The sequence below is a fragment of the Amblyomma mixtum genome, chromosome 6 (assembly GCF_055824585.1).
Source record: "Amblyomma mixtum isolate Tamu chromosome 6, ASM5582458v1, whole genome shotgun sequence".
Classification (NCBI taxonomy): domain Eukaryota; kingdom Metazoa; phylum Arthropoda; class Arachnida; order Ixodida; family Ixodidae; genus Amblyomma; species Amblyomma mixtum.
In genome coordinates, this window is record NC_143017.1 from 133,797,348 (window position 1) to 133,821,777 (window position 24,430).

Consider the following 24,430-nt stretch of genomic DNA (forward strand, 5'->3'; position numbering starts at 1 on the left):
TTCCGCCGTTGCTTTCGCTATCTCTGGTTTGCCTCCTTTCGCTGCGTTGCAAGAATTTTTGGAATTACTGTTCTCCGGAGGCCCCGTTAAACGTCCTGTTTCTCATGGGAACTCCGAGTCGCGCAGACGCTGAGCGCTTCCGTCGCAACCGGAGCTGTGGGTGCGTTTTCGCCAGTTGCTGCACTCCGAGCTAGCGTCGTGGCGTCTTGAACACAGTGTCTTGTGGACTGCAACGCAGATTGCCCCGAGGCCCTTGTGAGTGTTTGGATTCGGTTGATGTGCCAACTTGAGAACACGGTGTACGTGCTGGGGATCCGTACGCCTTTGCGCTAAGTCGCCTTCTTCTGCAGTGGTCGCAGGAGAGGAAAGAAGTCCAGCCCGTCATTTCGAGTTCGTGGACGAAATACCCGAGGGCTCTTGGATAAACGGAGGAAAAAAAAAAGACAAAGTTACTTACTCCAGGCAAGAGTGGACGTTCATTTGGACGGTGGCCGTTTCGCCACTTTTCCGACGAGCACACTTCTTGAGTGACGCTCTGAAGCAAAGCCTCGGGCATCTGAGCGGATTACGTCGGAGTCGATTTTCGGTGAAAATAAGAGCAGCGAAGACAAGAGCGCTTCAGTCCCTGGGATTATTTGTGACGCAGCGAAACGAAGATGTGTTCAGTGTTGCCACACCGAACTTCTTCCATCGCACCAAAGTGCTCATTAGTGCTGTGAGTGTCTGGCCCTGTTGTTTCCTTCGGTGAGCGAAGAGGTGGATCTTTTGGTGGAGATCGCCCCCATAGGAACACGACCGCAGCCATGGTGGAACCGTACTACCCGAAGCCGGTTCGAGCAAAGCCTTCTCGGAAGCGGCCCTTCAGCATGATAAGCGGGCTGTTGGGCAAAAGTTCAGGTACGCCGGGACTGGATGCGTGTAAACACGGGGCTACTTCTTGAGCGTGATAAAATATGCAAGCCTCTCTCGAAGATAAAAGGTTGCAAGGGCACTTGGCAGGCGTGCAATATTGTCGCTGCTTGAGACGTACTGATATGAAACTATTTCTGTGCTCCCTGCCGAGAGGTTTGCAGTAGCCGCAAGTTGAAATTGTCACGTGAAGACTGTGTAGTAGTTCCAGTCTTGCTGTCTTTCTGGGTGCGCGTGTGAGGTTTCATTTACTGTCTGCTGAATTGGGACGAAAATTCCTCCCGCCCTAAGAGTATACTTAAAAGACGTTAAATGCGCTGTTTCAACATTATGTCTACCACTTTGGTGGACTAACTTTTTCAAATTTTCACCTCTGTTTTTAGCTTTAAACTTTGGAATGAGCTGCCAAACAACGGTGACCCTATGATTTTGGTGCATTTTGGGCCCCTATACCTTCTGTATTTGCCTTCGTTTTGCATTCTGTGAACTGTGAGTGCTTCATTTGTTACCTCCTCCCTTTATGTAATATACCTGAGTGGGTCTTTAAAGGTACTATAAATAAATAAATAGTCAAACTTGAAGTCATGATTCATAAACTAGAAACTGTAAAATGGTCTACGTGACAGCATATTCCGTTACGTGAAACCGTGTTTCGCAATCCACAACCTGAATGACCCCATTACGAAGCCATTACAGCATGTAAGAAACCGAAGCTCTTTTCGAGAGAGTCTCAACGTCATAGCAGCGCCTACAACTTTCTTTTCTCTGCGTCGTCGTCACTGTATACGAGGAAAGGAGGAAAACAGCGGCCGAACAGTCTCGTTTGTGTCTCGGCCCCTCCATCTTGCGCCGACCGTCCCGCGCTTGCAATATAGCTTTCCGGCGAATGTTTTCCCTGCCCCCTCTGTCGCCTTCGTCGTCGCGCGTCTGACGCGGTGCTCGCCGATGATGAAAAGCAGAGCACCCGCGGCAGGCAGCGCGTCGTGAAGGCGGCGGCAGTGGCGTACAGCACGCGCCATTGGCACTCTGCTGGGAGCGGGGGGGCCCCAGGGCAATCCGCCTTCGCACGCTATATATGTACTCTTCGTCTTTCACGGGCGAGCATGCCTGCTCGCGTCTGTGACGCACCGCGCTGTGAAGCCCGAAGACACGTGTACAACATTCCATCATCATCATCAGCCTGACTACGCCCACTGCAGGGCAAAGTCCTCTCCCATGTCTCTCCAATTAGCCCTGTCCTTCGCCAACGGCGCTCACCGTATCCCCGCAAACTTGGTAATCTCATCCGCTCGCCTAACTTTCTGCCGCCCCCTGCTACGCTTTCCTTCACTTGGAATATTCTATAGTCACATACAACTCAAGAACGAAGCAGCTTTTTCCTGTCAAAGGTTCCCCTTCCAGCCAATAACGTTGGCCGATTCTCATTAAGCTGCAGGGCGACAATGTAAGGAGCGGCTCGACAATGCAGAGAGGTGTCTATCCCCGACTATAGAGGAAAGGGATTATCCCCTTTCATCTGCCACTCCGTGCATTGTCACGCTAGCAGAATCATGAGAATTGGCCGACGCCGTTGACTGGAAGAGGTTCTTTGACGAGGAAAAGCCACTTCGTTCTTGAATTGTATCCGAATATTGGAACTGGCCCCAGGAGAATATTACTTAATGAACCACACTGTGCTCCTCAGTGTTCTAACTGGCGCTTAGAAGTGCGGAACATTTTTGCAACATACCGGTGCGTTTCTCGAACGGGAAAGGCACAGATAGTACACTGCCGGCTCTCGTCGTCATCACGGGGCTTTTTCACGCATACTGATTTCGTGCGGTTTAGCTAACCGTTCTCATTATTCATCCAGTGGCAGCTCAGTCGGTTTCAGTCATGGCGAGAATTTGTGAGTGGCGTAAGAAAAAAAGCCCGAGAGCTTGATGCGTTAATGCTCTTAACTCTTAAGCGCTTTTATAATTTGTTTCACATTCTACTGACAAAGCGTGCAACGTTGATGGACGCAGCAAGATGTGAATAACCTGTCCATAGCCCCGTTTGCAAGTGCAGTTGAACCTCGCTGTAACTTATAACGGAGTTGAAGTGGCCCGGCGATTACTTCGTTATAGCCGTAGCTTCGTTATAGGCCGTGTTGACCGAGCTCCCAATTGGAATTGTCATTCCTTCGTTACATCTATTATTTCGTTATAACGAAGTTCGACCGTTTCGTAACCGAATCATTTTCATACTGTAGAGTTTATTCGGGCGCCGCGCTCCTACTATGGATCGACGATATGTTCGATGAACGTCTCCGAGCCTGAGACCTCTTCTGAGCAAACGCTTCGCTGCATGCGTATTCTTGGCTTTTGTCCCGGCGCGTTCGTGCGCAGGCGCAGTTCGGCGAGCGAAGGCCGCGCTGCCCCATCGTGGGGCGGCGGTCACGAACGCTGACGCCGCTTTTCCGCGCCGACTCCCAGCGCGTGCGCGGCCTTTTATCCGCCGGGATGCGGCGGACGTCGCCGTTCTGCCTGCTCCTCCTCCGCCTCCGGCATCGGCTGCTCTTGCTTGTTTGCTCGGTCGCGGGGCACACCCGTGATGACGTATACGCCGTAGACGAGCTGCAGCGCTGGCCGCCAGATCCTCGCGGCTGAAGCGCGCGCTAGCATTTGGCCCGTTTGTTTTCTCTTACGTAATACTCCGCACTTCTTCTGCTCCATCTGTATTTCCGTGCAGCGTGCGAGAAGACGGCGAAAGCGAGGAGAACAGTGGAAAGAAAAAAAATACACAGGTACAACTGCTTTCGAAGAAATCGATAAGAGCACGGAACGCGGACATAGTGAGCGAGTGAATAAACTTTATTGAATTATTAGTTACTGAGATGGCCACATGTGAGGGTTATCGATGGCCAGGGCCGCTATTTCAGGGCTTCGCTGGCTTCCGCGAGCCTGTTCGCTCTTCTGACCAGGAGGATCTGGTCGTCTTTGTCTGAGCTGGCCAGCAGTGCCTCCCACTGATCTCTCTCTATTTGGATTGCTTATGTGAGGTTCCATGCGGTGTGATGTACCCTCCCATGTTATGTGGTACAGGGTTGATGTTGACCCACGCCATGGGCATATGTCCCTAAAAGCTGTCGACATCGATGTTGTGCGTGTCACAGCGATGATGTGCGTGCCACCTGCCTCACGGTGGCACGCACAACATCGCTGGCAACAACGCAACACCATCACTATTTTTTTATTATTATTCCCGCAACCCGCGAAACGCAAAAGGCGCCCGTATGCTGTGCGATGTCAGTGCACGTTAAAGATCCCCAGGCGGTCGAAATTATTCCGGAGCCCTCTACTATACGGCACTTCTTTCTCTCTTTCCTCTTTCGCTGCCACCTTCCTCCCTTCCCTCACGGAGCTGTAGAGGTGTCCACCAAGAAGTGAGACAGTTACTACGTCATTTCCTTTCCCGTGCCCTGAAACCTGTGGCCGCAAACTTTCTTTTATTTCTGACTCTAGCGAGAAGTAAACGATCTGTATCATAAGCGGGCTGAATCAATATGACGATAGGTGGGTTCTAGAACTGTGAAGTCGGCCGCTCCCATTGCGTTTGCAGTTTAGTTTAGCCGTTTTTTGTTTATTTATTTGACTGAGCATTACGCGCAGCCTCAGCTTCTGCATTTCAGTGCCGATGCATAATGTGCGCCTTTCAAGTTTCAAGTTTTTATTCATATAACATTCAACGAAGCTCGTTAAACAGTACGTGTTACGCTAGGAGGTCCCAAAGTGAAATGTACCGAGGGGGAGGGGGGGGGGGGGGGGTGTTTGACAACAAGCACAAGGTAATAAAAAAATGCAGCAAACAGTAATAACATTACTACATTAATTAAAATTTGCTTTTCATATGGCCTCTGTCATCTGTACACGCTTGCATAATATCTGCGTATTAATTTTTCTTCTCTCTACTTCTCAAATGCACTAAGAAGAGTATCTTGTTTCTAGGATTGCATGCAGCAGCACCCGTCTGATGTACGCGTCCTGACCATCTCCCCCTTAATAAGGTCGCTTTCTTTTTCTTCTTTTTTCTCACTTATTACGTATTACTTTTTAAGGCTTGTCCGCGCCTCTGTTGCGTATACTGCCACGCTTGCATCTGCGATGCCTTTCAAAGTATCAGCTTTCTCCTCTGCGCAGAATGAATGAAGCGGGCTTGTATGTAAAGCTCTTGGCGCGCTATCTGGCGAGAGCACTCTACCCCCTCGGCCAAACCCTCTCTTTCGTCGTCGTGGCTCGGTTCCGGAAGCGCTGTGTGCTATTACAGAGGAATGCAGGGCGGCCATTTCTCGCGTCGACTGGCGATCGGAAATGGCGCGGTCTCCCGAGAACCGCGAGATGATGGGATGGGCAGGAGGCGACGACGTGACCGCCGTTTGGCCGCTTCCTCTCTGCCTGTCGGTGGTGTTCCCAGTGGTACCCGCGTATTTGGCTCTCGGTGTCGCCACTTATAGTATCAGAGATTGTATACGAACAGGGCACGCTTTGATTAGTACACAGAATGACAGCCAGTATGGTATATGTTCGAGGATTTACTCCTCCTGGCTCGCTGCAACTTGGGGAGGGGGGGGGGGGGGGGGGGCACGTGGAGCGAATTTGCTGAAGTAAAGCCATTTCCTGCAGCTCGTTTCTGGGAATGTACTTTAGCCGCGTCAGTTGCAGTGCCTTAGTGTCCATGATGTTCGGCTGCTGAGAAACGAGGTCGCGGGATCGAATCTTAGCTGCGGAATCCGTATTTAGAAAGAGGTGAAATGCAAGAACGTCCGTATACGTTGCGCAAAGTTAGTGCGCGTTAGAGAACCCTAGGTGGTTGAAATCAATCCGGGGTCCTCCACTACGGTGTCTCTCTTCTCTCCTTCCTTCGTTCACCCCCAGGACGCGGTTCTGACGCCCACCGAGAGTGCATGGGATCTTTAACGTGCATTGACGTCGCACAACACACGGGGTCGTTTAATGCGTTTCGGCTCCATTGAAATCCGACCGCGGGAGCCGGAGCCCTCCACTGGGCGACCCTTTTCTCTTTCTTCTTTCACTCCCACTTTTTCCCTTCCCTCACGACGCGTTTGAGGTTTCCACCGAGAAGTAAGACAATTGCTGCGCCTTTCATAAACTAATTTTCAGTTTTTCAATTACTGCGCCTTTGCTTTCCTGGTAAAGCATTGGTGTTTTGAATATTAGACGCACACAAAATGAAGCTGTTAAAGCATTGGCACTCTTCTTACTTCGAGAAACACTCAATCAAATAACCTGTTTGCCGATCTTGTCTGTCTGAGTGAAATGAAGCCTCTACTTTGTCTCGTGAATTCCACGCCCATTGTGTTTTCACGAATAAAGAAAGGCGTACTTTAACGCAACGCCTAACGGTGCGACGTTCGACTACAGCAAAAACAAGCTGCCTTGCACGGTATAAATGGCTTCCCGCGGCGCCAACTCGGGGACCACCGCTTTACCTTAGCAAACACGAGTTATGTATGCCTGTCAAGAAGCTTGGCACGGGACCCAGCCGTGTACGCACACACCTCCCACGAAAAGCGGCAAGGCCTCGCCAGCGTCCAGCTCCGCGCACATTCACCTTCGCATTCGAGTGTTTGTCCCCGACACAACGGACGAAACCGCGTTAGGTCAAGTGAAAAAGAACGCCCTACCCAGGACCACTCTTATTTTATTTCTTCCTCGCCTGGTTGTGCCGCGCATCGAGTATTTATAGTTAGCGAGAGCCGTGTCGTCGGGGGCCGTATATGTACCGTAAACTCGTTGCATCATTAGCGGCGTTAGTCATCTCAGCGCAGCGTAGCAGCCTCATTAACCTGGCGACCCCCTGCACTTCCTGGATCAGGCGCGCCAGTCACGCAGAGTCGTCCCTGCGGGCGGTCACGGGATGAACACACACACACGCCCCGCTCGTCGTATACCCGAGGGGCAGACGGAGACGGTATAGACTATACGCCGCTCGAATTGTAGATTCGCCCGCTTGCGCATCGGCGGCGCACGCTTCAATAAATTAATCATCGCTGCCTTTAGCGGTGGACAATGCGCTCCCCGATTGAGCGGCCTACCCCCACCCCCCCCCCCCCCCCCCCCCCCTCGTCCTTCTGTCCGCCCTTTCGTTCGTCCGCATCAATTCTCCCTCTCCACTTCTCTCTTTCTCGCTCTCTCTCTGTAGTCACGAGTTCGGTGGCGTCCGTGAGGTCACAGCGAAAGGTCGATCCAGGTATACAATGGGAGTGGGACACCTGGCTGAGACGGTATGGATTAGCGGAGTAGGCACTGATCTTGAGTGCACGATTATCTGGGTTGCTGTCTGATGACCGCCCGCAGGTTCCCGATGTCAGGCTAGGCTCAGTGCGGCTCAGGGTGAATGAGACCGACAACTCAATTGATTACATTGCTGGGACACGATCAGATGGCTTGCGTTCGGAAATGCGGGTTCCTGACTGCTTGCTGTCATGTGTCTTGCAAGGAGAATGGATGCTGTCTACGGCTACAATCGACATTAAAGTGTAGTTTACAGTTCGTGTATTTTGTTGTTCGCGATCTACCAGCAATGTTTTTAAATTTTAAAATACCTCTGCCTACCTTTGCAACATTTGTCTATACAAACAAGTCTGTCAAGAGTGTCTTTCTTTTGAGCTACTTCAGCTTACCAATTTTGCTTTAACACTTTGAAGGGTGCTTAGAGCAGTCGTGCGCCTTTATAAGCTTCCAAACCATCTATTTTTCAAAGAAATGCCATGCATGATGCGAATTGTTTAGTCTCTTTTGAATGAGGAACTGGTTGCTGTACCCTTTCGCACGCCTTGTATGTGCAGTTTCCGGTATGGAAATGGTACGAAGTGGGATAGATGAAACATTGGACTCTCAGATAATCGTTACATATTAAAATCAAAAAGTGTGCTCGCATGTTAACGTCATGTACGGAGTTGGAACGAACGTTGAAGCAAAGGCGATTTCCACACAGAGGAAAACGAAGGCACGGTTTGCGCACCGGTGTTCAGCGCAAACTGGCGCTCGGTCTGCAACGCACATATTATACTAATTTAAAATTCATGCCCCCTCACCGACTCAAGGTTCAGAATGCGTTCCTTTCACTGCAATGTCGAACATCGAGGAACAAGCTAAGCTGATCGTCGAGGTATTTTGTCTGCAACGCAGTCGTTTCATTTACACCGCCCACTTCGGAGTGGCCGGCTTTTAACTTTGCACATACTCTTTTCCTCATTGTCGCTTTACATCTTCATAGGACTTCTCGGTATTGCTGAAAGGGAACAAAGCGTTCCCGGCAGGAGCAGGAAAGGGAGCAAAAGAAGGGGAGAAAAACGAGTGGTCGCCCTGTAGGGAGACAGGAAGAAGTTAACGACATTGTGCAGCCAGGCCTGGGGGATTTGCATCCCGTCGGGGCCCAACCTGACACCCGGCTTTCCCTTTGAAGGCCCGTGACGAAGCGCAGAGCAGAGGCCACACGAGCTGCGCCGCGGCATCGAACAGGAGTCGCCGCCGCGCCATCAATTAGGCCTCCAATTTGGGCTCAAGCGTAGGGGGGAGTCATGCATATGCGAGCCGTGCATAACTGCATTACCAGGTGCTCAGCGTCGCTATAAGTCAGTCCCCTATTTTTGCTTCCTGTTCGCGTATTGCTGTTGGTTTGCCCTGAGAGCGCGGATGCTTTCCAATAACGGGTGCATGCCTAGGCCTGCAGCTGCTCAGAGAATGGATGCGCTGTTTGGTATGCGCTAAACAGGTTCGTTACGCCGCGAGCACCCGGTATAATTTTTGCGTTTTTTTTTTTTATGTTTCGTGCCACGCCTTTCTGCCCGAGAGGCCAGACTTTTCTGCGTCGTATTCAGGTATGCTCGTAGTGATGATAATAATAACGCCATGTTTAATAATGCCGCGATGAAAACGGTAAAACAGCAGATGGGTTCTTGGGTTTTAGTTACGGTAGGTGAGCTAGTGGACGGGGTACGCGTCATCAAAAGAAACACACGGCGCAATTTTGCCGCATGTTGACGATCTAGAGTTGCTGCTGTTGGTGTTGCATGTCTAGAAGAAGTTAATTAGGTTAGAGCCGCATCGGACGAGTCGGTGCTGTTATGTAGGTACGCGTGTAAGCGTGTGTTCTGAATTTACGCTTTCCAGGAGCTTCGCTTGGGCGCAGTATGCAGATCCAGAGGTGAAAGCCGTTATGAACATTAAAAAAAGAAAGCAACAACTAAGATCTTGTGTATGTCAACTATACATATACACCAGCAACAACAGAGTTGAGGAAAGTCGTATCGCATGAAGCAGGAAGAAGAAGCTGCACGGAGTATATTCTGGTCTTTTGTGTGCGACGTGCGTGGACTACTGCGTTCACCCTTGCACGTCCTCTCTCCATCTCCTAGCTTCTTCGTTCGCTTTGTTATGTTTTTGTCATTCCGAGCGACGTTCCCCCCCCCCCCCCCCCCCTTTTTTTTTTAGCTGGCCATCCGGCGCTCTAATTTGCATACTTAAAGTGCTCATGAAATGAATTGCGCTCTCTGGTCCGGCCGGGCCTTATAGCATACCCCGTGGGCTTTCCCTTCATATTCAAACGACAGAAAATACAAAAAAAAAAGAGAGAGATCTGTCTCGCTAGAGATATGCACATATAAGCGAACACATCTCTCGGTCTCTTCCTTCTCACTGAAGTGCCGCTGAGCACTTCTACGCGTGAAATGGGACATCGCTTTTGTTCTTCTTTTTGTTTTTATTTTTTGCTGATTCCCGGTTGCCTCTGAGCAAACTTTGAGCACTGCGTCATGCGTATGCGTGGGCATTCGTAAAGGCATATTCAACGCACAGCCTCTCCCTTCTTGCTTGCGCCGTACGACGTTGATATTACTCGTCAGACTGCTCTCGATTCTGTTCGTGCCTGAGTCTGCGCTGTCGAATGCTTAGGTTCGTGCTGTGTACACACGTGTGATGTGCGCTGGGTCCAACTGCGCCGCCTGAACTACAGTACGGAAGTGTCCAAAGAAAACTGAACAAATCGGGAAGCCGTCTCTCCCTGGGAATTTTTTTTTCTGTCGCGGCAGACAGAGGTACAGTGGCATGTAATTTACCTAAAGTTGCATGATGCTGTTCTATATCTTACCATGTACAGTAGTTTTTTTCTTTGTTGTTTTTTCAGCCCGTGCACATGAAAAAAAAAAGTGTGAAATGTAGGTGTGGCCAGATAGCAGGTGGATTGCACGGCAATGCGGACATTATATTCGTGATAAAGTGCTGTTAAAAGACGAGTAATTAATCAAAAATAACTGATCTTTCTATTTTTTTTAAATTCTAGGTCGCAAGAAGGCGAGTCCGGGTTTTTTTTAATCGGCTTGTGTTTGGAGATATTGACCGCGAAATCAGAGGCTTTCCTTTAAGTTGGCTCTTCCACGTGGCGTCACTGGCCGAGAGTCGGATGAAGATGAAGCTCTGGCCATGCTTGCTATAGAAACCACGCCATCGTCTTCTATATCATAAAACTAATTTGAACCAAACCCTGGCCAATCCCCCGAGTGGGTATGTGCCATTGCTTCAGAGGCAACAACAGCAACTTATGAACAGCATCCGCGGTTACTGTATGTGCAGTGTGGAAAAGCCAACTTAAAAGAATTTTAAAAATCACCTTTTTCACGTTCGTTATCTCTAACCTCGACGCCGATTCAGAACTTATAAATTTATCTTAACTTCAATACCAGCGACCTTCAATAATACTGTAAATCACGCGTCAAGCCAAAAACTTGGAAGTGTATTAATTACTTTTACTTCTAGTTTAGTTCATTACTGATTATGATTGCTCTTTATCATGGATATAATTCCCATCTTGTGCAATCTAAGTACACAGCCCGCATGAACACATAATTCACAGATATGAAAGAGCCGCCGCGGTGGCTTAGTGGCTATGGTGCTCGGCTGCTGGCCCGAAAGACGCGGGTTCGATCCCGGCCGCGGCGGTTGAATTTCTTTGGAGGAGAAATTCGAGGCCCTTGTACTGTGCGATGTCAGTGCACGTTAAAGAACCCCAGGTGGTCGAAATTTCCGGAGCCCTCCACTACGGCGTCTCTCATAGCCTTAGTCGCTTTGGGACGTTAAACCCCATAAAACCAAACCAAACAGATATGAAAGAAACTGCATGTACAGAGGGCAAAACGCATGTCTAGAACACGCTCTGAGTGTGTTTCGGGCGTATCACGCGATAGCTAGCGATAAGATATGGTTAAAAATGGTCTGGATGTAAACATTTGCTGTTAACCTCACAGAATTTCATCGTCATTTCTTGCCTTCTTGGTTGCAGCGGCTTTGGGAGCTCCGGAACACAGAGTTTGGTTGTTCTATAGGCATGTGTTTTGCCCTCTGTACACAAGGAACGCCATGTATACTATACTATACTATACTATACTATACTATACTATACTATACTATACTATACTATACTATACTATACTATACTATACTATACTATACTATACTATAGTATGCTATGCTATGCTATGCTATGCTATACTATACTATACACCCGCCGCGGTGGCTCAGTGGTTACGGCGCTCGGCTGCTGGCCCGAAAGGGACGGCACGAGATTCTTGGTTGGGTCTGACCCCGTGATGTAGTGCTTAAATTTCACGCTAAAATGCTTCCGTCAGGGCGTCTTTTTCTATTTGTGTCAACACAAATCGTCCAGCCGCGGTGGCTCAGTGGTTATGGCACTCGGCTGCTGACCCGAAAGACGCGGGTTCGATCCCGACCGCGGCGGCCGAATTTCGATGAAAGCGAAATTCTAGAGGCCCGTGTACTGTGCGATGTCAGTGCACGTTAAAGAACCCCAGGTAGTCGAAATTTCCGGAGCCCTTTACTACGGCATCCCTCATAGGCTGATCGAGTCGCTTTGGGACGTTAAACCCCAATAAGCCAAACTATACTATACTATACTATACTATACTATACTATACTATACTATACTATACTATACTATACTATACTATACTATACTATACTATACTATACTATACTATACTATACTATACTATACTATACTATACTATACTATACTATACCTTGAGGCTGCATACCCTTCATGTTACGTGCTCATACCAGTGTAAACTTCGCAAAGAAAAGTCCAGCGAATATTTTTCGTTAGCACCAAAGCATCATGCGACACCCTAGTTGCCGTCATCTTCTCGTTCAAAACGAACGACCGCTAACGGGATCACGCAGCTCACGGCGTGTCATACAGCGATGGTTCCGCGCAATCCTTCTGCGCCAGGCCCTGTACGGCGTCGAGGCTGTTATTGTCGTGGAGCCCCCGCTGCTTGAGCGGCGGGTGATAAGCGAGTCGAGGTCTCAGTGCCGCGAACTTTGCACCCGCGCGGTGCCGGGGGTCTCGCGCAGCCTTGCACGGCTGGCTTGGGAAGGCGAGGGACCGGTATACTACGCACACACACTGTAAACGGACGCTCTTGTTGTGGTCGTATCTTCAGAGGCGCTGCGTCCCCTCGGCGCTGTCTTTCTTGGCGAACGAGCTTTGCTGCTGCTACGCGGCTGTCAGAGGAAAAAAGAAAATGCCGGGGTACGAGGGGGTAGTCTCGGAGCTCAGGAGTGGACAGAAGGCGCGCTGGTCTGTGTGGCCCTGCTGGGGCCGGTGGCACCGTTATGCATGGCGCAGCGCGAATTGCCACTGCGATGGTGTCGAACTGGCCCGCGGACCCAGCGACCTCCCCTGACCCCCTCTAGGGGGGGAGCCCGGCGTAAGATGCGGGAGACGACGCAGCGCGCGCGTTCCGGAGCTCCCGGAAGCGGTGCGCCCAGATATCTACACTCCCGTCGTCTCGAGTGACGTGTGCGTTTATCGTGCTCTTGAAAAAGCAACTCGATGCTCGTCTGTAATTTCCCTCTCCTGTGAGGCCATCTGCGTGTCTAGTTATTATGGCGGGGTTTCTTTTGGCTTTCTTTTTTTTAGTTGTGTCCGTGCCCTTGAATACACATGGCTCAGAGCATCGGATGTATATGAAAAGGTGTTGCTTGTTGTTGCTATGCGTACGGCGGATAAAAGGAAATGTGCGCAAAATGTATGGATTCGGCATATATGAGATTTGCCCTGATCGACAAGGCAGCACCATTTGCTGTGGAGGAGGCGGCTTGCCTGCGTAACGGCATGTGATTTCGCGATACTAGTTCTACTTAATAATCCCCCTTTTGCTTTCACAGATCGTCGAGCAGTGATGATGCTGTCAGTCGCACATGTCAGTACTTACCATTGCTTGCAACAACTACCATATGTTAGCGCGACGTGCCTTGCTCCTGCGCAGCTTAGCTCTCTGGGATATAGTGCAACAGTCCACCAGGCCGTTTCTTTGTGGGACAGAGTCTGCGCAATAACGTTCCTTCCTTTGTCGAACCAGCTGGTGCGGCAGACAGCGGGTTTCGTCGCCATGACAGCGCAGCCGACAAAAGGCAGATTCAGCCTGGATACAAGCACAAACTTAGATATGCTGGTAGGAAGCAAGGTGGTCTGGCTTCCCCTGAGGACATAGAGACTGCCGAATAGGGATTTCTTCGGGCCTGTGTACCCAGATGTTTCCCCTTAGCGCTGAGACTGAACTCCTTGTTGCCAGGAGCCTCTGCTGTTCTGATACTTTCTCTCAGTGAACCGCCAAAGGCTCGAATTGCCTTATTTTTTTTTCTTCACCATTTTAATTTTTTTTTCTTTGCCCAGCATTCAAGTGTACTCGTATGCTGATTTTCTTGTGCGATATGTTACTCGACTGCAAAAACGTTTGTTTGAGCGCCGATGCAAGCCTGCGTAATCCTTGCTCACCTGCTCAGCGTTAGAATCTTTTCTTTTATACCCACCCTCCGCCCTTTTCATCATGTATGCGTTCCTTGAAGATAAAACGTGTGGTTACACACTGCGAACGCCGCACGTCCTCGTGCTGCCTGCCAAGCGCTCGATCTTTTCTAGTGCTGGAAAAACCGGGCATAGACAATGCACGAAGCAGACAGCGCCACCGAGTGAAATAACAGACAAGCGTTCTTGTTTCGACGCGACCCCCCGCCCGCGGTTCCTCCTATATTCCGAGAAAGAGTAATAAATGCAGACGTCACGGATCCCGATTGGAGTGGACCGTCTTCTGCAAGCACACAGCAGCAGCCGATTCGAGCTGCGCTACTCACACACGCATACAGCACACACACGCAACACACCTTAGAGAGGCGAGCAGCTATAGTAGGATACAACTTAAAAAAACAGCAGTTGCTAACACTGGGCCACGGTCCGCGGCGTCCTGTATTACTCCGCTGGCCAATCGCAACAGTAAACGAAATCACCTTGTTAATTTTTGACTATACCAAACAAACCACGTACCAAAATTCTGGAGCTGATAGTTTCTTTCTTGTGATAAGCTGCTTGTTTAGGTAACAAGAAACGTTTCAGCAGCAGACTACTTTTTCGTCGTGGAGGAATTCTGCGCGCGGAGGCTGAATGTGGGCGGAGCTTCACTGCAGACTTAAGTTGTATCCGACTATAGATGTGCTCGGCTGCCTTTGTCTGCGTGAGACGAGGTTGTAGAGGTCGCGTTACTTCTGGGAACAGGCACGGCATATCCTATACGCACGGGCGCCTCCCATATGCGCCCTATAGATGTGTGTGTAGCTCAGAACTTCTGTTGTTATCTCAGCGCTTCGGAATAGCAGCAGAAATATGGAAAAGAAATGGAATGCAAAGAAAAACAGAAACAAAGGAAATAACGTAGGAAGAGGGGGGGGGGGGGGGAGGTGCAACGCCTCGGATTGGTCCTCCGCTGTGGTGCGTGTCGATCCGGCTCGATCTGCCTCCTTTTTCCTCGTCCGCTTTGCTTCGCTTGCTCGTAAAAGGATTCCGCCGATGCCGTCTCCGCGCGACATGCTCAGAGGAAGCCAGGCCTCCTCTACGCCATACTTGCGCGTGCTCCCTGTGCTTCCATAGCCTATTCTCCTTTGTCCTTTTGTTTTTGCTCGCTTACTTTGCTCCCGGGAAGATTTGAGCGGGAATTTTCGAGGCTCACGCGCGTACGCGCGCTTCGTGTGGGAGGTCGCACAGCACCCTTTCCTCGCTCTTCCTGTTCTTTCATTTGTTTATTTTTTCCTGCCTGATCGAGTGAAGCCGCTATCTCTGGACCCGGCTGGCTTGACCCGCGCCGTCTAGATTGAATTGGATGCTGCCTGCAGCGGACTTTTTGCGCGTGAAGAGCTGGGTTGGGCCTAGCTGCGAATCGCCTGCTGTCCTTCTGGGAAACAATACAGTAGCGAGCTTGCAACGCTTATCTTTCTTGTTGTTTCCGTTTTCTCAGCTCGCGAGAGGTCTCTCTCCACTGACCGCACCTGATGGAGGCAATCTAGAGCTTTGAGAAATAAACCGGTGCGGACCTGGATTCGGTTCATCTTGTGGCATACCTGCTGCGAGGGCGGATTTTGAGGCATTTTTTAGCTCGATGCCGGCTGGGTAGAATGACGGCGAGATGGCCGCGTTGACTTTAAGGCTGCGAGTCTCTACCGCGGTCAGAACTGAAAATGAAAAAGAAAAAGTTTATTTAAAAATGGGCGAATGGACAAACACCAAGGGGCGAAGCTATTTGTTTTTTTTTTGCGTTTGTGGTGGTCTTTAAACCCTGTTTCATGCCAAAAATTAATATCGTCGGTGACTAGACCAGCACCGTAATTGGATACCACATGCTTTGTAGCTGTCCCGCTATGGTGACTTCTGCCTGCTCATTGTAAATCCGGCCATGCACGATACAGCCGGTCGTTTACTGATGCTCTTAAAACGGTAACTCCTCGAGCAACCTTCAGTAGTGTTCTCAATGATAAAAGGAGGAAGTTGTGTTAAATACAGGAGTGACAGTCTTAGGTAATTCAGAATGTAAGAAGTTGATATCACAATGATAACTGAGCAATTAAACTGAGTGCGATCTAGCGTATTGAGAGGAATGAGAGAGGCAGTCTGAGTCGGGGACCCAACGGCAAGGAAAAGCAAAAATATAACTTCCCCAGCGATTAAAAAAAGGGGGATACTGAAAGAAATTTCGAAGAAACAAAGAAAAGGCATCCCAATCTGCAAAATCGTTTCCCCACTCCTCTTCCTCTTGGCAGCAGGCATGGCCAGCCAGCGGATTTGGGTGGAGATACTGCAGACCAGTGATGAAAATCTGAACCCCCCCCCCCCCCCCCCCCCCCCGAACAAATATACTGAAAAATACTGCTTATCCCCCACCTAGACGATCAGATTTACTGTGTTTATAAACGGTAGGACTGCGTGAATCAGACAGGACCGATGACATAGAAACGAAAACGACACCACGTTTTTATGTCTCCTCTCCTGCCGATTTGCGCAGTCCTGCCTTTTACTGAAACGAAACAACTAGCCCCCAAGAACATTCTATTACTGTCGTTGGTTTTATTGGATGACCTGATAGCGCGCAGTGGTGCTGTGTGTGTTAATTGTTTGATAATAACTAGGATATTTCTTGCAAACCCCTTTTTCCTTTCGCCGGCTTTTCATCGATATCGCTTAAGTTTCTTTTTTGTCGTGCTACTTTTTGTGACAAATAGAAGGGAAAGGAGGAGGTGGGGAACGCTTGAAGGCAATACGCTTGAGGTTGAGGATGTACTTCTTCCTATGACCGTTCAATCGTAACGAAAGCGACAGCGCCCTCTGCAAGTTTCAAGCAGTCACGGTTGCACGCCCTGCGCTTTTTTCCCGTCGGAAAAGGCAGATACCTCAACGCACGCAGTACCGGACCCATGGAACAAGCGAGAGCACCCTGCGAAAAGAGTACCAAAAGCGCCCAGGAATTTATCGTCAGAAATACCTTGGAGGATTTGCTGTACTTTTCGTGCTCCCAAAAAACCTGCGCGTGCGAAAGAGTGAGCTTTGTGTGAGCTCTTCGCACGTGGGTCTCCCACAACCCTGCGGCGACAGTTGCTGCTTTCAGCAGGGTCACGGCATCAGCTAGCGTATACGTCAGACCCGTAGTCCTCTCTCAAGTGAAGTTCCCTGGCTCCTCGAGCGGCGAGCTTATTGGCGGTGTTGCCTGCTGACGTCACGTTACACAATCTCCTGCTCCTCTGTCCTGGTGCAGCTAGGTAAAACTGGCATAGCCATCCATGAGAGGCCGGAGAAGTGAGAGCACTCTTGAGCTTCTTCCACGGTGGTATACTTCGGTACTGTCCGCAACGCATCACGGTACACGTATTCCATCCAGTCTACCGATGCCCTGGAGCCTTTGGATGTGCAAAACCCGTTTCTCAGAAAGCAAGTCGCTTTGTTAACCTATAATGGGACGGCACATTGCGGTAGCACGTCTTTCTGTACAGGCACGTTGAAGCAATCACGTATGTAGCAAGCATACAAGGCGGCACCAGTGTTTCTTCGCGCGACGTTATGCCTCTGTCGGTTCCTTTTTGTGTGTCCTGAGATGTCATGCGACGCGTATGTTGCTCACACGCGCCTTATTCCCATGGCCTCTGTTTTCGCGCATGCGCAGACCCTCGCACGGTGCGCAAGATGATGGACGAGCTGGTGGTGTCTCCGACGGCCGGCCGCTGCCCGACGTGCCATGTACCCTTCGACAAGGGCAAGCGGCGCCGCATCACCGAGGACTGCGGGCACGAGCGCTGCTACTACTGCATGCTCAACGCCGACGGGCCCGGATGTCCCATCTGCGCCGCCGAAGGTCAGTCAGTCAGCTCTGCTTCCCTTCTGCCCGTGCTCTGTCGCCCTTTTGCGTGCGAAACAGCATAGGACATGCGCTTTTTGGACCAAGCAAAGGGAAAAAGCTCCCACAATGTGCTGTACGCTATTGCGAAACTATACGTGTTAGGTCCCGGTCCTGGCCCAAAAAAACGATTGCATAACGTTTCTGAGAACACGGTTTGTTATGCTGTGCAACCCTTTAAATAGAATGTACGTGGTCGTGTGGGTAGAAAGAGAGAAAAAAAGAAATGCTGGAATGTTCACGAACAAAGTTCCTTATATGATGTGCCAAAAAGCAGTAGCTGCTGGTCATATGCAAGATGTATGTTGTTCACTTCGCGCACTCGTCTTGACTTTAAATTTAAGCTCGAACAACCGGCAATGACAATGCTAAAAAAGATTCAGTAGGAACCAAAGAAAAAAAATGGCAGGGTTTTAACGTAGTTAAACCGAGTAGGACGTGCGAAAGCACTTGAGGCAACTCCCCCTCAAAGGCAACCGCGTGCAAGATCTTATCGGCAGCCGCGTGCGGGCCCGGGAGGTGCAGGGGGGCAGCCGCGCGCTGGGATGGGGGGGGGGGGGGGGGGGCATAGAGTTTCTTACTATTACCTAGAGGGAAAGCTGGCAAGCCGTCTATGGGAGTTTGCATGGAGACCCCACGTGACCACCTCAGCCACCATGGGCGCTCAAAGCATCATGGGGCGGTGAGCTACTTGTTGCGGAACTGTAACTTTTGGCCAAAAAATAATAATAAAAAATAAAGCTGTTTGATAGCTACAAACGTCCTAACATTCAATATCTTGTCTAATGATTGCAACAAACGAGCAGAAAAGAATTTAAGTACAAAGTTTGCCTAAAATAAGACATGACTAGCTTTCCTATTGGCCAAGTGATGAACACTAAAAAAACTAATATTTCGTAATTAACAGGCGCACTTTTAAAAGTAAATATGTTTTCAAAAAAAATGTTGTTGTTTAGATACTTTAAGAGGTTTTTTAATGGCATTTTGGAAGAGTAAAACCTTTTATTGGCGTCGTGTGTCGTCGCGTCTTCACTACTATGGCTTTTGCACACTGCGTTCGCGCGAAAGTCGTCTGCGCACACACGAACTACGTTTTCGGAATGAAACGCCTTAGTACTGCCACTCTGTGTTCCCGAAAAACTACGACAGTGCCGCAACAAGTAGCTCACCGCCCCATGATGCTTTGAGCGTCCATGTTGGCTGAAGTGCAGCGCCGCCAGCTTTCCCTCTAGGTAGTAGTAAGAAACTCTATGGGGGGGGGGGGGAGGGTTGCGGAGCAGAGCAGCTGCGCAAAGGCCCCTGTCGCACACGCCCTGTAAAAGGTTGAGGCCTCCCACATACCTCGGGTTTTCCAGCTTTGCTAGTGAAGTAGTGCTTTTGCTCTAAAAAGTATGGGATCGCAAGAAACCAACTTGGTGTGGCTCATGATACTGGATAAGTCGTTTCGTGACACATTTGTCCGAGGCACAAGTTACTGCATCGCGAAAGCCTCACTGCTTTGGCAATCATGATTACAGTATTTTATGATGTAGCACTACTTCACGGTAACTCTAAATGTTATGTCCAAGGGGTCGAAAGGGGCAGTCGTTACAGTGGTCTATTATATTACAGTTTTAGCCACAGCAGTAGCGCTGCGCACCATGATTTTTTGTCCTGTCCATCCCTTTTGCAGCCGCCAAGGCTCCAAGCAACCAGTCCAGGCCTCGCATGAAGACCAATGGACACTTCACAACGTTCATGCAGACTCGCAACCCTCACACAAGAGGTAATTAAGTAACAACGATTGTTTGTACAGCTTCATGTGAAGCAAAGAATAGAATTCGGATGAGGTGCGCAGCAGCAGAATCTACCCTGTGTTTTCGATCTTTGGAAATGTGCTATACTCTGTTAAAAAAGAAAAGCAAATCAAAACAGTATAATTAGTTTATTCTAATGTCAGCTGAGTCACACACATTGTTAACTAATGGACAACACTACAGGGCAGTAAGTGTTCGCCAGTCGCCGCTAAAATCTTGCTACATTAATCGTCAGCAGCAGTCCTCATCTGTAATGTGTTTTATTGTCCACAACTATACATGGTAAGTAAGCTTCTGCGACCGTGGGAGCCTTTGATGAAAGCCGGCATTTAGCCAAGAATTTGGGCTTCGTGTTCTCTACTCAGTCTAACAGGAAACAGCATAGAACAATGCACTTGTTTTCGAAATAATTATTTGCAACATGTAGTATCACGCCCGCTTTTTCAGCGGTTCTATCGTCGAGGTCATCCAATAGAGCACTTAACAGGAGTGGGCGCTATTTGCAACTCTTCAGGTCCTCCGGCGTCAGGCGTGGCCAGTCCGAAGATTAGCCATATTTCCTGGAAAGACCGGAAGATGGCAAGGCCTTCAACGGTTAGCGTAGACAACCACAACGCCTTGTCAGGTAAGGAGCTGACTTGCTCTCGTGTACTTGCGTAAGGTGCACCGAAAGGTAATGACTCACTGGCACCATGCTTATTTGATAGCACACACAATTCTCGTGTTTGAAACAGAGGTCTGGAGAGTGGTAGCAATCTTATATGCAAGTGGCACACCTGTAGTCATGACACGGGATGGTGCACAATCTGTTCGGCACTCTACACTCTAAACAGAAAGGAGTAAAAAGGGAGTAAGCTGTCCTCCAGCACACTCTTTCATAAAAAGGAGTGCACTAGAGGACAACGTACTCCCTTTTTAAAGCCATATAGGCGTATTCGGGTTTAGATAGTTCAAATGCTGAAAAAAGGTGGAGTATGCGGCATTTTAAAGCTGTTCCCTTTGTTTGTTTTTGGAAACGTTTGCGTCGTTACGGTTTTCAGACACAGCAGGGTCACGCTGTTTTCACAGATTTTGCTACCGATCTATGCATTGTCAGCAGGTGTGCTGTGGACATCAAAGCTTAATGCATCCGAGTTTTCATGTTACTGAGATTGGGTGGGAACTGATGGTGTTATTTTTCTTGAATTTTTTCTTTAATTTTTGTAAAAGAAGTTGGTGTCTGTCTTGAATAGCTCAATCCTCAGGCTACTGTATATAATGAGGCGTTGCCCCAGTTCTAATTGGTGGCTTGAACTTGTTTAATACCAGTATGCGTACCTTAGGAATTTCGTCTTATAAGTGCATATCGTGACTGTTATTGTAATGCCCTATTATCAGCATCTGTGTCTTTGTGCGCCGAAGTTGATCTTACAAAACATAAGTGTGAACACTGTCGTGAGAAACTGCTGTCTTTCACCCCGGCAGACTTGGCCAAGGTCCAGCACTGGCCAATGAATATGGTCAGAAAAATAAAATCTCTCTGGACCATAGGTAAATATGAGTCACGCTTTTTTGGCAAGTACAGTGAGAGGCATGTGTTGCAGTGACGCAAGTGTGTGCTCGATCCGTAGCGATCCACAACAACGCATGCGCTGCACAGGGCTCCTCGAAGACTCTTCGTGCGAGTCCAACGCTCACCCAAACTTGCACAACACGCCAGTTCTGCACGTGTCGTAGTATTTTCGCTGCCTGCATAGTATTAGTCCTCAACTGCCGAAGTAGCCCCCTATGCTTCGGGAGGACACCCACTTGCCGCATGCAGCGGGGTCACAGTGTTACTCACCCACTAGGGTCATGTGACGCCTACATGTGTTGTGACGTGACTTTTCATGCGTTGCTTACCCACCAGAATTTACCGTGAGTGATACACGCTGCTGTTTCTTTAACTCTACAGCTTGAATCTTTGCTTTATTTGAATGCATACAGGTATATCCTTAAAATTACACTATGAGCCGCCACCAGCCCTTGGCAATGTGGCTAAACATCCGCAGGTAGATGAAAATGACCGTAGAAGATATAACATATTGATGCTTCTCCTAGAGGCGTGCATAAGATGCATCATTACTGTGGCTAGTAATTGTGATGACCGACTGCTGCCTGTGTGCTCAAGAGGAACTCGAAGACAGTGCGTGTGCAGTTCTAACGCGATGCATTCTTGCGAATGCGCACTGCATTTTTATGCATGGTGTAGGATTCTCACTGCACCGTTTTGTCTTGTGCCGCTTTTGGCTTTTTGTTTTGTTTTTAAACAGCGCAAAGTGCTGCGTCGATTTTTGAAATGCTGCATGTCTGTTTCGAGCACCTGTTACGCCGAACATGTCTGCATTGTCTGGTCAACCTGTCATCCTCCATACAGTTTGGCGCGATTTTGCGGGTTGTCTGTATTTCTTTTTTCTCAGAAACCTGTTATGAGCATTAAAGGGACCATGAAATGATACTTACTGAGGTTAGGAAAAGCGCACGAGTGATTGGTACTCCATTGTTCGTCATTGCACTGCAATTTTTTTAAGCTCGATTTGTTAATACCGAAGATATTGGCAATTAAAAATGATGCTCCTCCTTTCCTCCTCAACCCATACACGCTGACATGGCAGAAAAAAAAAGAAAGAAAGCAGGTCGGCACTGCACACCGCCACACCCCAGCCTGCTCCCATCAATTGGGCACACCCAGTGAGAAGGCTAGCCCAGGCTACCCATGCACTCACGTCATCGCAGTAGGGGTGGTTAAGAATGCGCTGTGAGGTGTCACCTTAATTGGCTGCCAGCAGCAATTTTTTAAAATTATTTTTATATTATTTTATTATTATTATTATTTTTTTATTTATTTTTATTTAAAATTGCTGTCACAGAGACCACCTCTACTGATTTGTTGATTTAGAATGTGACTATCAAAATCATTGCAGGGTCCCAGTAATGTCCTTTTAGCCCGCATTAGAAAAGGCAGGAAATAGTGTGTAGTGCAACCACAGACTATGATAGTCAGCGGAGCACGGTTTGCTATCTAGGAGCTACCCCCTACTGTCATCACAAAGGGCACTTTGCCGATTTGCTATTTGTGGTGGCTCAGTGGGAGCGTTGTCTCTGAGCATGAGTTTCTGGTCGCCATTCCCAGCCAGAGAATAACAGCAGATAACTGAACACAGTCCTGGCAACTTAAGCTTCGATATAATTTCAGAGAAGTGTCTCCCACCTACTGGCGTTGGGGTTGATTTCTGCACCAAGTTTCCCTAATGCCAGCACTGGGTTCCTATGCCTTCTGCGCTCAAGTAAGCAAGAAATTTTCCTAGAGGAGCACTGAAAAGACCCAGCATAATTTCAGCTTGGCAAGTGCGTTCAAACATCAGTGAAGTCATCCTGGAGCAATACACTCGCCTATGTTTCTAAAAGTGCATAAACCGCTAGTGTTCATCCCAGGCTGTAAGGATGAAATGTTCAGTCTGTAGTTTGCGTTCAGAAGCGGCTCTGAAGAGCGCTTCCAACTACTGAGGGTGAACAAGAATATCGAGTGACTTGTGTGTGCTCCCCATCTGTCAGCGCATATGCTGCCAGGTGGCGGCATTCCTGTCGGCGATGCGCATTATTCTGAGGCTTCTGCTCTGCGTGCTTGCAGATGACGAGTTCTCGCAGCCCATCTATCACCAGCCCTACCAGCACCACCAGTCGCAACCGCCACCTTCGGTTGTGGTACCTCCCCCGCTGAGTGGCTCACAGCAACATGCGTCCGAGCACCTGTACACAAGGCTGGGCCTTCTGCTAGGCGAAGGACCACCAGCCTCGACGGCGTATGTGCCCCCGGGCGGGGGCAGCAACCACAGCCAGGGCTCATTCGCCAGCGTCTCCTCGCTCGCCAACAGCGACATCAACATGGCTGGCTCCACCAATACCAGCCCCATCTCCACACTGACGGGTAAAGGGCGGCTCTGGCTCTTATTTATAAGGCAGTGGACCGCATTCAGCATATTGACACAATACCAAAGCTTCTTTTGCAAATTCTTGTTTCAGTTTGTAATGTGAACCTCAGTGTTCACATTACTGACTGGGACAAGAACTTGAGAACAAAAGAAGAGCGGAAAATGAAAATGGCCAAGAGTTGGCAGTTTGTTTGTAAAGTTTATAAACAAGAGACAGAGATGGAGCCACATGGAAGGAGTGCTGACTTTCAACTGTTTTTGTTTTGAAGAACGATGCTGAATATACTACAGGAAAAGCCACAGTTAGGACCTCAAGGAGAATAGTACATGATAACAGCACTTTATACTTTATGAGAGCTTCAAGTTCTTTTTTAGCTCAAAAATTGCTGTACGTTGTGTTCCTTTATGGAGTAATCCATTCTGACTATTGATTTGATCATACAAAAATATTTTACTTTCGTCTTGCGGAAATGTTATATTTCAGTACCGCACTCTAGTATAATTAATAAGCTTGATAGGACAGGATAACAGGTTCCAAAGAGCATAATAATTCTGCCGTAAAAAACACCATTTTTTCACGCAAAATCTAAAGGTCTCTTCAGTATAAGATGTCACCATGTTATTGGCAGCCTGGTTGTCGTAATACATACCATATAAAGAGCAAGTAATGACAACGCAGCTCGCCTGTTCTTTCTGTCAGGTTCATCTGAAGCGGAAGCCATGAGCATACTGCGTGGCTCGAGCCGAGAGGAGAGCTCAGACAGTGTGGCATCACTGATGAGTACCAGTTCATCACCATCGCCCTCGCGCAAAGCACCTTTCCAGCAGAGTGAGTTGTCACTTGCACGATCGAGGTGGTTTGCACTGAACAGGCAAAGTGTGGCTTATACCTTGTGTTCATTTCTGTCAATTTCAGGGAATAATAGTGTGCCCAACAACAGGAGGGGCACACTACTTAATTGCTCAAGTAAACCCCAAACCCTTGGTCATGCGAGAGGTAAGAA

General features: G+C 48.9%; 1 protein-coding gene across 8 annotated transcripts in view; it reads left to right on the forward strand.

The window, feature by feature from the left end:
* The window catches only part of rols (zinc-RING finger and ankyrin repeat domain-containing protein rolling pebbles), a 282,854-nt gene that overhangs the window by 238,350 nt on the left and 20,074 nt on the right, over positions 1-24,430 (forward strand). For 7 of the 8 annotated variants that reach the window (XM_089549208.1, XM_089549203.1, XM_089549204.1 and 4 more), the window contains 7 exons: positions 17,450-17,638; positions 19,353-19,445; positions 19,991-20,101; positions 20,941-21,006; positions 23,126-23,422; positions 24,127-24,255; positions 24,343-24,423. In XM_089549208.1, the coding sequence (XP_089405334.1) occupies positions 17,450-17,638; positions 19,353-19,445; positions 19,991-20,101; positions 20,941-21,006; positions 23,126-23,422; positions 24,127-24,255; positions 24,343-24,423 (966 nt within the window). The remainder of the gene's footprint in view (positions 1-17,449; positions 17,639-19,352; positions 19,446-19,990; positions 20,102-20,940; positions 21,007-23,125; positions 23,423-24,126; positions 24,256-24,342; positions 24,424-24,430) is intronic. The other variant, XM_089549209.1, reaches the window with a different exon arrangement.